This window comes from Penicillium atrosanguineum, assembly GCF_028827265.1.
Source record: "Penicillium atrosanguineum strain IBT 20685 chromosome Unknown utg000004l_segment0_segment0, whole genome shotgun sequence".
Taxonomy (NCBI): Eukaryota; Fungi; Ascomycota; class Eurotiomycetes; order Eurotiales; family Aspergillaceae; genus Penicillium; species Penicillium atrosanguineum.
This window is the reverse complement of record NW_026623136.1, coordinates 777792-792269: the sequence shown is the minus strand read 5'-3', so window position 1 is coordinate 792269 and position 14478 is coordinate 777792. Positions and strand designations below refer to the sequence as shown.

General features: G+C 50.8%; 7 protein-coding genes across 7 annotated transcripts; 5 read left to right on the top strand and 2 right to left on the bottom strand.

Moving 5' to 3' along the window:
* Positions 1-1000: 1000 nt before the first annotated feature.
* Positions 1001-2242, top strand: N7443_005603 (uncharacterized protein; the record flags this gene model as incomplete). The annotated part of the gene is made up of 1 exon (XM_056885659.1): positions 1001-2242. The coding sequence occupies one exon, from the start codon at positions 1001-1003 to the stop codon at positions 2240-2242; it is 1242 nt and encodes a 413-aa protein (XP_056741107.1).
* A 647-nt stretch (positions 2243-2889) lies between these two features.
* N7443_005602 (60S ribosomal protein eL13) lies at positions 2890-3993 on the top strand (the record flags this gene model as incomplete). The annotated part of the gene is made up of 5 exons (XM_056885658.1): positions 2890-2892; positions 3029-3059; positions 3167-3213; positions 3336-3494; positions 3559-3993. 5 exons carry the CDS (start codon positions 2890-2892, stop codon positions 3991-3993), a joined length of 675 nt encoding a protein of 224 aa, XP_056741106.1.
* A 661-nt stretch (positions 3994-4654) lies between these two features.
* Positions 4655-6565, bottom strand: N7443_005601 (uncharacterized protein; the record flags this gene model as incomplete). Its single annotated transcript, XM_056885657.1, has 1 exon — positions 4655-6565. The coding sequence occupies one exon, from the start codon at positions 6563-6565 to the stop codon at positions 4655-4657; it is 1911 nt and encodes a 636-aa protein (XP_056741105.1).
* Positions 6566-6826: 261 nt separating this feature from the next.
* On the top strand, positions 6827-7522 carry N7443_005600 (oxidoreductase-like domain-containing protein; the record flags this gene model as incomplete). Its single annotated transcript, XM_056885656.1, has 1 exon — positions 6827-7522. The coding sequence occupies one exon, from the start codon at positions 6827-6829 to the stop codon at positions 7520-7522; it is 696 nt and encodes a 231-aa protein (XP_056741104.1).
* A 511-nt stretch (positions 7523-8033) lies between these two features.
* Positions 8034-11700, top strand: N7443_005599 (uncharacterized protein; the record flags this gene model as incomplete). The annotated part of the gene is made up of 2 exons (XM_056885655.1): positions 8034-11417; positions 11479-11700. The coding sequence occupies 2 exons, from the start codon at positions 8034-8036 to the stop codon at positions 11698-11700; spliced, it is 3606 nt and encodes a 1201-aa protein (XP_056741103.1).
* A 66-nt stretch (positions 11701-11766) lies between these two features.
* Positions 11767-13370, bottom strand: N7443_005598 (uncharacterized protein; the record flags this gene model as incomplete). Its single annotated transcript, XM_056885654.1, has 4 exons — positions 11767-12592; positions 12651-13045; positions 13110-13263; positions 13306-13370. 4 exons carry the CDS (start codon positions 13368-13370, stop codon positions 11767-11769), a joined length of 1440 nt encoding a protein of 479 aa, XP_056741102.1.
* A 151-nt stretch (positions 13371-13521) lies between these two features.
* On the top strand, positions 13522-14199 carry N7443_005597 (DUF3245 domain-containing protein; the record flags this gene model as incomplete). The annotated part of the gene is made up of 2 exons (XM_056885653.1): positions 13522-13703; positions 13755-14199. 2 exons carry the CDS (start codon positions 13522-13524, stop codon positions 14197-14199), a joined length of 627 nt encoding a protein of 208 aa, XP_056741101.1.
* Between the last annotated feature and the right edge of the window lie 279 nt (positions 14200-14478).

Here is a 14478-nt window from a genome sequence, read left to right as displayed (position 1 = left end):
TTACTAGCAAAACCCATTCCCGCGTGGCACACCGTGCTTGTCTCCGAGACTCCACCGATCGGAAGAGATCGCGATGAAAAGTTATGTCATTTTGGCTGCACGAGCCACAATAAGATACAGGTGACCCGGTGCTTCAAAGATTATGACGACATAGAGAACCCTTTTCTGTGCACCTTTTGATCAGGGTTCCTGGAGCTACGGGATTTGGTCTTAGAAATGAATCCATATTCCATTCTGCACAAAACTGGCCACACCCACAGTGAACATCTGAATCGAGATGGATCCCCGGCCTGACACTGGGATGCTGGAATGCGCATGTAGTATTCCATTGCAAGTCCAGCACTGTAACCTCTGTCGCTTTTGGCATAGTGGACATTCGCCATGATCATTGGAATGTGTTCCACAGCTTCTAGTTCAATTCATCTCCGACGGAATGACTATACACTCTGTGTCATGTTCTCTACACTGCTAGGCCGCCCAACTGCCAAATTTCAGGGCTATGATGTAGGTGAAAGCAAGCTTATCGGTTGCCAGACCAACGTCACCCCAAGTCGTTCGCAGCGGCTGTTTACTTACCCTGAAGATCCCGTGACTAATCTAGCCGCATAGGGTATTATGGATCCATTTATGCAGGTCATGATTGGGCCAGTTCTATAAATGGTTGGCTGAGGCTGGGTCTCTGCCCAGCCGCATTTCGCATCGGCTGCTCCCAGCCTCCCAGCCCCCTCCTCCACGATATCAACCCAAAACGTCCCACACAAGTTCCTCCCTTTCACTCATCCCCAACTATCCACCTTCTGAACCTCATTCCTGGAACTACGATTCAGATCTGAAATTATTCACTGATTATCAGTGACTTCCATATTCTATCTCTCCGGTATGCGCCAGACCGCTTATCACCGCCATCAGTCAAAACCGATAACTAACTACGAATACAGTGCGAGGACTATTCCCCACGGTTGACCCTTGTTGTCTTATTCACTTCACTACATCATCGGTCATGTCTCAACCTACACAACGATCTCAAAGTCCCCTCACTGCGCCAGCTGAGATCCTCGCCCCCGCGACACCAGCCAAGAGAGCGACTCTGTCTCCGTCCCCAGATCTGAGTGCCGCAATCAACCGATCCTCCCAGTCAGACAAGAAGTTTCTCTCCCCGCCGCCTCTTTCATCCTCCGACATGACCCCTCCCCCTTCCACCCAGATTCCTGGTGCGCCTCTCCGCCGATCCCATTCTCGCTCTCTCAGCCCCTCTCTCATCACTCCCGTGGACTTGGGCAAGTCCCTCTGCGATGCCTATGGCGCATCGGAGAACCTTCCCACAGCCGAGGACATTGATAACGCCAACGAGACACAGCTGCGCATCATCGCCAAGGATCTTCTTGCCGTGGCCCAAGAGTCCCGCATGTCTGCGCTTCACTTCAAACTTCAGAATAGCCTGGTCTCGTTCGCCAGCAACGAAGCTGTCAAGCGCGCCGAGGTCGAACACCAGCTCGCTAAGCGCGAGGTGGAGATTCTTCAGAGCGCAGAGTACCGCAGCCGCTCGCGGCCTGCCGAACCCATCACACCCAAGCAGTCTTTCTCCGCCGATGACTATACAACTGCGGTTCAGCGGTCGCAAGATTTGGAGAATGTGAACGCTGTCCTGGATCGAAGACTACGAAATGCCAAGCGCGCAATTGATGATGCCGCTGCACAGACTGCGGAACTTACCGATCAGAACAGCATGTTGAAGAAGCGCATCGAGGAAAATCGCCGACACTTCTCCCAAATCTACAGCTACGGCTGCTTGTCGCCTGGCATGCAGAATGAGCTGCACACTATTTGCCGCGGCGAACACACCGACGGACTTGCTGCCCTGCTTTTCGCAGACAAGTTCACCAACCACATCCATGAGCCTCAGGGCTCATATGGTGCTCCCTCTTCAGCTCCCGTCACCCCAAACCACCCTCGCTCTGTTCGTCAAGATCGTTCGTTCATGACATCTGCCCGAAACAACCAGTACGATAGTGACAGCACTGTCTCTCTGTCGGGCGAAGAGGTGGACGAGGAGATGCGGCACCCTCAGGTGCGGACTACCGCCCCGAGAACGAGCACCCTGCTTCAAACGAAGCTCTTTGGTCAAGTGAAGAAGCCCGGCGTGTCACGGCCTCAGGCACACAAGCGCAAAGCCAGCTCCGAGGAAGATGGCTCCGTCAAGAGATCCAGGAAGGGCGCAGTGGGTCTTGGAATCCACTCTTAACTTGCCCTTTGTATCTGAATACGATTGATGACCTAGCGCTGTTGCCACTTTAGCTTACTTGCTACGACCTGCCTCCCTATTACGACTGATGAATGATCATGGCACCTTTATTGAATAGCGACTGGATTATATTTTGTTTTTGCTTTTTTTTTCTGGGTCTTGGTGGTATCCCTCATGGTAAAGAGGTATCACCCACTGGTACGGCGTTTATAAAATCGGACTTTTGCAACATAGGTTGCCTTGATGAACTCGATTCGGAACGACTTGCATCTGCAGCCAGGAAGCCCTCAGGGCATGGATACAACGGGAAGTTGCAAATTCATACCCAACATGGCTGTACAATAGAAAAAGAAATCAAACTATCTCCAAGAATACCTCTGTTTCACCTTCACTAAGCAGCACTTGTTTACTACTGCACTTGCACTAGTCTACTTCGGTTCAACTTCATTTTGACTAATCTGCTTTGGGCTCGGTCACGTGACACTGTGTGAGCTGAGTCATCGTGGCAGGTTAGGGCTCGCTAAGCGAGGCGGTGAGTGGGGGACCGGGTGCCACACGAAAAATAGCAACTTCAGTTTCTGCCGTGAAGGGAGATTTGACCAGCAACCCTCCGACGACCACCACCCGGCTCGACCCCAACCGTCACCATGGTGCGTACCCCTCGATTCCTGTGCTGCGAAGATGAACTGGCTTGATATTTCGAATGCTTGGACGATATTCTTTGCGGCACTTCTGTGCTGGGCGTGGAACAATGTTGGCTGATGGACTTCTCTGTGGGATTTATAGGTCGCGCACAACAACCAGATCCAGAAGAACCGTGAGTGACACCGACAGCTACGATTCCCTGCGCTCGCTTGAATCACATCAGCGACGCATGGAATCGCAATTTGATGATTGTTCAATGTGCTAATTCGTTTTTTCCAGACTTCCGCAAGGATTGGCAGAAGCGCGTCCGCGTGCACTTCGACCAGGTACGACTTCGACTTCTCCCCTGATGGGCTTCCTCTCTCTCGCCTATCGATATTACGAACGACTGGCTTTTGAAGAGAAATTTTTTAATCCGAACATGGTGGACTAACATGCGCTCATCTAGCCCGGTCGTAAGCACCGCAGACGTGAGAACCGTATCACCAAGGCCGCTGCCGTCGCTCCCCGTCCCGTCGACAAGCTGCGTCCCGTTGTGCGCTGCCCCACCAACAAGTACAACCGCCGTGTTCGTGCTGGTCGTGGTTTCACCCTGGCTGAGCTCAAGGTAAATTCGACTAGAATCTTTGTGTGAGAACATCTGCTGATGTAGTATTTTTTTTGAACTGCAGGAGGCCGGCATCCCCAAGAAGCTCGCTCCTACCGTTGGTATCTCCGTCGACCACCGCCGTACCAACTACTCCAAGGAGTCCCTGGTTGCCAACGTTGCCCGTCTCCAGGACTACAAGGCCCGTCTGATCCTCTTCCCCCGCAAGAGCGGTCAGTTCAAGAAGCTCGACTCCTCCGCTGAGGACGTCAAGGCCGTCAAGGCTTCCCTCGCTGAGGGCAAGACCGAGGGCTTCGCCACCCGCGTCGAGGCCACTTTCCCCATCGACAACCTCTCCGCCGGCAACGCCGTCACTGAGGTCAAGCGTGACTCCATGCCCAAGGTCGAGGGTTCCGTCTACCGCCAGCTGCGTGACGCCCGCGCCGATGCCCGCAACCGTGGCCAGCGCGAGAAGCGTGTCAAGGCTAAGGCCGATGAGGAGTCCGCTGCCAAGAAATAAATGTGTTAATTTTCCGTTGCTGATGATGATGATCGGGTCGGTTTTCGGGTCGGGGATGAGTGTACTGTGGCATGGCGTGGCGCCTCTTCCTTTTCTCTCAAACTGATTCCCTCTCTTCCCCCTCCTCTACCTTTTGCCCCCGTTGTCTCTAAAAAAGAACTGGAAGATCCTCTGAAATGCAAAACCGCCCAATTTTCTCAAATTTTCATCCGCTGTTTCGTTGTTCGGTGTTTGTAAGGGTTGGTACCGGCCCCAAAAAGCCGGTCTTTTCTCATGGAAGATCGAGGGTTGAGGAGGTTTGGAACCTTGGTCTGAGAGGCTGGAGAGGCCCATGCAAGTCGCTCATTAGAGAGCTTCATTTGCCTTATGAATGACAAAAAAGAGTTCAATGTTTCAGTCTAGTTCAGGTACTCCGTAATCGTATTCCAAATTTCCGCAGATGGCTATATGTAGACCTTGTTCTCGCCCAGATACATATCTACGAATTCTGGACAGTGTTCAAGCACTCAACTACTTCCGGGTGAGTATCTCAAATTGGCCGAGAACCACAATCAAGGTTTAAACATCAAGTACTGATCTTAATTTCATTATACTGCCTTGGTATCGTAAGTTCACTGGACATCCACTCCCGTGCGCCAACGCTCAAAGCAAAAACGAAATATCAAACACCGAACAAAGCACCAAGGGCCCCATTAGTAGCCCGTGAAATAGTATTGATATGTACAGTTCCAGCCACGCCTTTCGTTCTGCCAACACCTTCCTGATGCAACAGACCATGGAACAACTTCTTAGCCTCGCTATTGATCTTTTTACTCGACCCCCCATTGCCACCTGGAATAGAGACGCTGAGTTCTGGTCGTAGCTGAGGCTCACCGGTCCAATCGTCCATGACCAATGTGTTTGAGAGAAGCACATGGGTGCTGGCGCCGGAGAATTTGGTCTTGATGACCATGGTGCTGCGCTCGAGGTGAGGGACTAGTCGCCATAGTTCAGAAACTGTAATGACTCCATCTTGAGGTCCAGGTAGGTCTTTCCGTCCTCGTGCTGATGTTTCTTTGCCATGCTTCTGTTCGATCTGGGCCCATAGCTGGGCTCGAGATACTGATGCTTCCCAGTACCTGTTGATGCCCCAGCATAGCGTTGCCACATCGAGTTTCAGAAGCGGGTTTGCTAGTCGAGAATCAATCCATTGACGCAGACACTCGGGGACTTTGCGCTGCTTGCTGTCATTGTCTGTTGGCACGGACAAGGATGTTAGGGAATGTGTCTCCGGGTGGGTTTCGTATACAACGGAAACGTTAAACAAAGATGATGGGAAGGGAGAAGGGGCGGTGAATGATAATGTATGGGTCTCAGTGAAGCCGGATGTTTCGGACAATGTGCGAGTTATATGAGCTCGTAGAGCTAATGGAGCGAAGACTGTGAGGTATAGTGGCGACTGCGAAGATTCCTTCAACGCAAATGGGTTTGTAGGGAGAGGCGAGGTTTCACGGGTCTGGCGGGGGATGTTGGCAGAGAATGGGAGTAATGTCGAAAGAAGTGATGACACCGGGACTGGGGCTTTTCTCGGTGCTGGGAGATTGATATGCGAGGACTCTTCGGCGAGAAGAGTCAGGAATTTGCCGAGCGCCTTGGTGTTGCCCGTCAGATTCGCATCAGACTCGACTTTCTCAGTCCACTTGGTCAGTTCTTCCACGTCATCCTTCAGGCTCCTGAGTTCCGCGGAAAGACTCTTGCGCAGTTTCTGCTTCTCGAGGATCGCCGGTGTCAGTTCGTCTTGAACAACACTCTCGTCGTCAGTGCTCTCTTCGGTGCTGGGATTTTGGAATTTCAATGACTTCAAAGGACTTGGGTGGAAATGCTCGACGGTCCGTCGTTTCACCATTTTCTCATGTCTGGCTGTAGGACTGCTGCTCAGTGGCCCCATTGGTCTGTCGGGTGCCTTCTCGAGGCCTAGTTGTGTCGGGGTCGGAGGAAGTTCAGGTTCGAGAGGGTCCTCGTCATCGAACGGGTTATCTATACCAATGTCTGCATCTCCCTCATCCTCTGGTTCGTTTGTCGCACTGCCCAATTCTCGCGCCAATTGGCTCTCCGGGGTATCCTGCTCTGGTGGTGCCAATTCTTTTCTGACTGGAGACCCAAATGTGAAATCCCCGGGAAGAATCTTTTTGGACAGTCTGCGAGCAGGTTTCGAAAAGGCCTCGATTCCACTTGCGCGTCTGCTGGGAGACAGTGTCGGCGCGTCAACAGTAGCTCGAGGCGCTTTTAGTGGGCTTGAAGGACCTAGTGAGGGTCGAAGAGCTTTGCGGTCGCGAAGTCCGACAGCCCTTGGGTCTGGCTGCTCTGACCGACCTCTTTGGCTTCCTCTACTTGTTGGTCGCCGAGTAGGAGATCGGCTGAGCGCGCGTTCGAGAACATCGGGGTGTGATTTGGCTAGGCTCGACCTTGTTGGCGATTGAAAGGATGGACGACCTGAAGGACGCGTCCCTTCACGAGGCGCAAGCGACTGCGACACGCCAACGGCCACGGCTGTGTTCTCGCCAGTCTTCCTGCGTTTTGGTGGAGAGTCCATACTCGCGATTAATTATATCTACAGTCTTGTTCTCGACTCGCGCCAATCCGCGGACGATAAACAACGGTGTTTGCATTGTTTGCACCTAGGACCCCAATCCCGACGTCGAGGATCTTCTCTCTGCCACACACGATGGAGTGTCTTACGGCGGGGAGACACTCGCTCAAAAGGGCAAAAGTCTATTCTTTACCTCTCTCACATCGATCCCTATCTTGCTCTTCTCCGCATCGACAACATGCATTGATTCCGACTCCTCGGCGCATGGGCGCCAATAACCGAGCCGACGCCCATGATACCCATGCATCCTCAGAGGGAAACGGCACCAAACCTGGCACAAAAAAGAAGCCTACCCAGGTATATCCCTTGTCTGGATACTACAAGTTGGTTTTAAATGGTTTCTCTCCTTATGAAGGCCGCGCAGCGACCGAACGATCGACCAACGTTAAGCCCGAGGATAAGTCGCTACCCGCGTCGCCAACCAAAGCCGATACACCTCAAGACAGAATGGCAATTGTGTTCGGCACACGTCTTGCAGGCCCAGGACGCCAATCGCGCTACAATCCTGGTGAGGCACCACCAGAGTCTTTGTGGAGGACCGTCAATGGAGTGCCCATTCCGCCCCGCCCTGACGAACCCGACAACTGCTGCATGAGTGGTTGCGTCCACTGCGTCTGGGATGACTTCCGAGATGAGATGGAGGATTGGGCTGCAAGAGTCAATACGGCTAAGGCCAAGGGAGGATCCGAGAAGGGAACAACGGACATGCGCACTGGACCCCGAGCAGAAGTTGATTCGGCAAGCCAGAGTATGGATGATGATGGTGGGGGAAGTGCTTCCAACTGGTCGGCGCCGAGTCAAGACGACGACTTGTTCTCCAGTATCCCAGTGGGTATTCGAGAGTTCATGAAGACGGAGAAGAGATTGCGAGTGAAACACCAAAAAGAAGCCTCGGCCTGAGATCGTGTGGATTGTTTTCTTTCGATTCTCGGTTGTTATACCTGTGCCATATATTTTTGATGGATTCAGAGGACGTTTGTGGATTTGGTGCCAAAGATAGAAGATAAATCGATAGACTGACTGACTGTACATAGTGAGTGACCATGACGCAATGAATGTTTGCAACTATATATACATTTACAAGTAGGCTCTTCAAGCTTTATAATGGGATCATAGTATTCCCACGCCATCTAGCCATGATGATATTATCGCTTCAAATATCCAAGTTCTCATACTTAGTTCAAGCAAATCGGGCGGCGGTTACGGTGATGCCAAGCCCGTTCGCCGCAGTTGCGGGTCCCAACTTTTTTCCTCCGCATAACAAGTCTTGCGTTCGCATTACACCAGCGCTTGAAATCGCATGGATTCTATACTCCTTCGCTCAATATCATTCCTGGAGTTCTCCACAGAGACCCTTGCCACAATGTACGGCCCATGAGTTCGGACTCTACTAAAACACTCACTCCGCAAAATGTCGACGGGGATGAGCGCATACAGTTGTATGCGCTCTATCAAACGAGTCCGCCCTTCCCCTCGAAATGACCGCTCCATCGATGTACCCCGGTTCGCTCCCGGTTCGTTTAGACCGCTGTCGCGATTTCGACGAGCGATGCACGCGACCTGCCGAACCATCTCCCCGACATTGAACTCGATCGATCGGACGATACACAACGGAACGGGCGTTGGAAACAAACCTGTGTTGGAATTGTGGCGGTTCACAGCAGGCCAATTTCAGTCCTCTCCGGTACGCTTATTAGGCGCTCGCGGGCTCGTGACTACGTCTGTGTCGAGATCTCAGACTGCCACCGTGGAGTCTGACCAACCTCTAGAGGCTATATTGGAAGATGCACCTCCAGTGACGGACGAAGACCTGTCTGAAATTGAGCAAAAGATCAAGAAGAAGGATGTTAGGTTCCTTCACCATGTGTGTCGGCAGTCGCGCAATCTATGGTTGGAGTTCAGATTCTCCGAATTGGCCCAGTTGTTCGGGGAGGAGACCTGTCGTGCTGTCTTCCAGAGGAAGGGCCAGGAGAAAGTGACAGTGACAGTGACGTGCTCAGCGCCGACAAAGGTATGTTTTGATTATCCGATGCAATGCATATTCTCACAGAATGACCTCCAGGAAGAAGCAGAAAGAGATGCTTGTAATCTCCTGATTGTAAAGCTCAAGGAAGTTGGAATTTGGGAGAGCCTGTCTTCGCTCAACGCCGAACCTCGAATTGACGTCCGCATGAATGAAGACCTTCTTTTTAACATCAAGCATGCGCAGAAGAAACTTGACTCGGCAAAGAAGGCCGTATATAAAACAATTGGGGGAGCGAGTCCGAATACCTCGCTTTCGAAGGATAAAAGAATGCAGGTGTCAGATTCATATCGTGAGAAGAGATCTAAAGCCTTGACAGAGTCGCTGGAATCCATTCGCAAGTCCAGCGATAAGCATACACTTGCGATTCGTGTGGTCAAGTCTGGTTTGCCGGTGAACAAGCTCAAAAAAGACATCCTAAACCTCGTCAATGACCACACATACAGCATTATTGTTGCTGAGACTGGTTCTGGAAAATCAACCCAGGTTCCTCAAATCATCTTGGATGATGCAACCGACCGAGGAGAGGGAGGACTTTGCAATGTTATCTGCGTTCAACCAAGGCGGGTAGCAGCGCAAATGCTTGCACGGCGAGTTGCCGAGGAAAGGCATGACAAAACAGGCACAATGGTTGGTCATATGGTTCGCTTCGACAATCAGATGCCAGCCAAGAGCGGTGCTATCACCTATTGCACCACAGGTATAATGTTGAACATGTTGCAAAACCCCAGCGCCCCTATCAATCTATACTCTCACATCTTGCTCGACGAGGTCCATGTTCGCGATGTTGGTATTGACTTTGTGATGCTGCTTTTGAAGCGCCGCATTAATCAACTACGGGAGACTGGGGGCCCTGTGCCTAAGATTGTTGTGATGAGTGCAACGCTGGACGTTGATCTTTTCTCATCTTATTTCCTCAACAAAGGGCCAAACGGAACCCTTCTTCCTGCTCCACACATTTCTATCCCGGGACGCCAATATTTTGTTAAAAGGCATTACCTTGAGGAGCTGCTTGACGATTTGAAGACTTCACCTGATTCAAAATCCTTGTCGGCTTTACTGGAAGAACGAGAGACCGTGAGTTTTATCGAAGACCAATACAAACATTACCTTTCACCCGTTGCCGAGGATTCTCAAGAAGTCGCCCTGGACGTTCCGGACGCCGACATCGAGGACCCAAGCATAGAGGCCCCCTCTGAGTCTTCTCCCGATCTGGCTGTCGTCAAGACTCCCGGTGAAGATCCAAACGTCCCCTTTGGTCTAATTTGTGCGACGATTTACAACATCTTGAAAACCACCAAAAGCGGTGCCATCTTGGTCTTCCTCCCGGGCATGGCCCATATTCTCAGTGTAGAGCGCATGCTACATGGTTCCGCAGGTAGCATGGAATTCAAATTACAAGATGAACAACTGTTCCGCATCCTGAAGTTACATTCCGAACTCCCAGAGGAGCTTGCAAAGTTGACCCTCAAGGTGCCCGGTGGATGCCGGAGGATCCTGCTGTCAACGGACATTTCTGAAGCATCTCTTACTCTCCCGGATGTTGAGTATGTAGTCGACGCCGGGAGAGTGAATCAAATGTTTTCCAGCCAAAAGTCACTTTCCAATCGGATGGCCCTGCATTGGATCAGTCGGTCTAGCTCCTCTCAACGGGCAGGTCGAGCAGGCAGAGTCAAGAATGGACAGTATTTCTTCCTCGGCACTCAGCGGTGCTACGATTCTCTTCGAGTCACCAATGCTCCAGAGATCGTGCGCACCGATCTCCAAGATATTTGCCTACGTGCAAAGCACATGGTCCCGGATTCATCCATTTCAGACATTCTAAATGAAGCCAGTGAGTCGCCAGACAGAGACAAAGTCGACTTAGCCGTGGAGTCTCTAGGCCACCTGGGCGCACTTCGACCAGATGAAGATATTGCGCCACTCGGTGAACTCCTCGTCCAGTTGCCTCTTCATCCGATCCTTGGCAAATTGGTAATCTTGGGTGCTATCTTCCGCTGCCTGGATCCTCTGCTGATCTTAGGGGTTATCGGTGTCGATGGAAGTCTGTTTCAACGACCCAAGCTTGAGGACCAACAAGTTGCGCTCCGAAATATTCGTTATGCCTTTGCCAACAAATCTTCCAGCGACCAGGTTGGATCGATTAATGCTTTCAAAGCTATACGGAAAGAATGGAAGGAGAAGGGCAAATTGGCCGCATCTGACTTCGCCTTTACAAAATTCATGCATTTCCACAACTTCTGTGCCAGTCAGGATTCGGCTGAGATGATCCTCGACCGGCTAGGTCGGATGGGGATCCCAATTAAGGCCGACAACAACAATGATCAATTCGGCGGCGCAGAGCTCAACGTCAACTCGGAAAACATCCTTCTCGTCAAAACATTGCTACTACATTGCCTGTCTCCACGAATTGCATTCCCCAAGACCTACAAGAACGGCAACGCTCACGAATATCAAACTCACTCGGAGAACAAAAAGCCAGTCGTGTATGGCGTGAGCCCTAGCTGCGATGGAAATCGCTCCGGCTCTGTGGCTGTATACGGTAAAAAGACGCAAATCTCTCCCGGTCAGATGGTCATGTCCGACCTTTCCCTCGTCAGTCCTCTAACCGCGAGTCTCTTTGGAGGAAAAACACGTATCCCGGGGGAAGAGCCCAAGGACGACCTTCTTGTGGAGGATTTCATGCCAATAAATTTCAAAATGAAGGATATGGATGATTTACCAGCATTTGCGTCCCAGTGCGTCGCTCACTTCCGCTATGCATTTTCTGCGGTAAGTCTGAACCTCTTGAAGGTCGTTTGTGTTTCACTACTAACATTGTGCACAACTATAGGCCTTGCGCGCTTACTACACATTACTGGTGCATAAAAGCCATTTGTCTGCGGCTGATAAAGAAAAGCAAAACCTAATCACGAACCTCACCGACGAATTATACATTGCCTTGATACAGTCAGTCACCGAGGTCTTGAGTCGCGACCTCCACCGCATTTCCCCTCTTGAGCGACTCTCAGCTCGATGGGAAACAACCATTCTAGATGACGAGCTTACGGAATAGATTCTTCACACTCGGACTCTTTGTACATTATTTAATAGATCATCTGCATGTATCATCGCTTTCCATTCAATAAGCCTCGTGTATCTCGGCTGGTTGCCAAGTTTCGTCAAAGCTCCAAACTTCGACATCCTCCATGCCAACGAAGACCACAAAGTTTTTGTCCCCATGAACCCATTGATACTTCATATCTAGTATCTTGCGCCGGACTGGATAATACTGCAGGCTCCCCTTGGGCGTTGCAGTACAAATTTTTATACTCAAGGGGTCCATATTTCGGAATGTATAGATCAGACCTTGGTCTGTAAAATTTGCGTCGGCAGGGGCCACGTGCACGTCAATATGGTCTTCAGTCATATCGATTGAAAAGTAGACCACATATTCCTCTTGATTGAGTCCGCTAAGAGGCGTGTCATCGTTCGCCCTTATGATTCGACATCTGTTCAAGATAACGCTGCTCTGGTCACGGGCTATGTGCTCAAGTCCCTCACTGAGGGACCATGTCCACTCGAAGGCGGCTTCAAAAGGAAGGTATTGGTATTTAGTATACAGGAGGTGGAAGTCGTTGGAAGTGCCAATGGTGTATTTCTCGATGCGCAGCTGGAGTCGACTGCCGCAAGAATTTCTCCATTGGGGAAACTCAGGGATACCCCTGGAGCTGTCAGTCAGTGAAGCAACTGTAAACTCGTCTTTGGCAGGGTCCAATGCCAGTAAGGCGACGCTAGGGCCGACATTGAGTGTGCGAGCGGTTTCAGAGTGAAACCCCCAGTGGACAAGCTGATCCCCAAAAGCAATCAGAATCTGAATTCCACTTATCAAAAAACGTGTGTAGGAACGTGATGGCAATCGGAAAGCCTTGTGTTCAAGAGTTTCGAGATCCCAAACATGGCAATACCTGTTCGCGGTCAGATAGGACTATAAAAGATATAGAAAGGGTAGTTTGCATGAAATACCCTCGCATTGAGATTGCCGCAACAAGTTTCTCCGATATATTAAGCTCTGACAACTTTTCTCGATTCTCCGTCGTTACCTGATTTCTCACTCCGGTTCGAAGATTTAAAAGTGAGATGGATGTTCGACCCGATGAGCCATCTAGCCATGCATAGATATCATTGAAGTACCCCGCACCACCCGATACCATCCACTCATCGTATTCCTCTGAAAAGGGTGAGCGTAGTTTGAATTTTGACGTGGGCTGACCTCGTTCCATGCGAACTCTTTTTTTGATAAGCTGGACAGGAGAAGAATGGTCACCAATCTGTGCTGCTGATTTGTGTCCCATGACTGATCGAATGGCAGAAAGTTGTACTGCAGGGGAAGATAGAGTCTCCTTCCATCGTCGCGATACCTGTGGAGATGTTTAGTCCAGCGATGTGTTGTAGAGAGGGGGGTATACTTGCCCGTTGGAGCACGACCAGATCGGCCAAGTTCATATGAGCAGCAACTAACGAAACAATCTCGATGGGCAGACTGCCCAAAATGTCACAACTGAAAGTTATTTCATCGGCACGTTCTTTAATCTGCCGCCATTCATTGCGACGTAATTGGCCTAGGATTCCATGGTAGCTAAATGGTTAGCGTTGCCTAGTAGAAGACGAATACACGTACAGTTCCCGACGACTGGAGCTCGGAAGCACCCGGAAATGTTCTAGCACGGTTTGGACCTCGTCCATAACTGCGCAGACCGCCAGAGCAGATGTGTAGATGTGTAGATGTGTAGATGCGCATCTCCTCTTTATCGTAGCTCTCACCGCCTTCCGACGCGCTTATCGCAAAAAAAGTTGCGCATCGCTTCTTGCTCCTTTTTAACTCACTTCCCAACAAATGGCTGCATCAAAGATTGAGGCGGACGTGATTCTCAATCGTGCGAACGTCGCGCTTGCCCGCAGCCAGCGGCTCGTCTCATCATGGCTGCCCGCGCAGACCGACGACGAACTGTCCCACGTCAAGTCGGAGGAAGAACTGCAGCGCGAAGAAGATGAGATCTTCACTGCGGTACCAGAGACGTAAGTCGAATACCTAGTGTCTTGTTTTGTATTGTTCCTAACGTGTCATAGACTCGGCGTCGGCGCCCCCCTCCCCGAAAAAGCCGCCGACGGAAGCTGGAACCGCACCGAGCTCAGCTCCAACGATAAACTACGGAAACAATTGCTTGGAAGGAATTATGATAAGATTATGAAGGCTGCAGCAGCAAATAAAGCCACGACACAGAATGCTGGACCTCTATCTGCGAAGACAAGGTCTGTTACACCAGCTAAGGAAGAATCCGATGACGAGGAGGAAGGGCGTGCAGCCATGGTGGGAAAGAAGAGAAAGGCCGCGCCATCTCATACCAAGAAGGCATCTGTGGTGGATAACGAGGCTACCGACAAGCTAGGTGGTGATGAGCCAGTACCTACTATGGAGGTGCCTTCAAAAGCTCCGTCTAAGGGGAGGAAAAAGGCTACGAGTTATTTAGATGAATTACTAGCAGAGCGATCTAAGAAGCGAAAGAAGAGATGATCGTATCTTCTCGGCATTAAGATCTCTCTATTTATTCGACCTCTGGTATTTTCTGGAGAACCATCATCAGCCAGCGACTGGTCGAGTCTCAAGAGCTTGGATCGGCCCACGCAATCCAAGGGCTACGCAGGACGAAGTGTCAGTGACACGGCTCTGCCTGTCACTGACACTCTTTTGTCTAGAAGGGCAGCCAACCCGTGTTTTGTACAGGATACTTCGACATGATATATGGAATTCACATATAATCTCCTCGATTACATTAAATTGGCGCAGGTATAG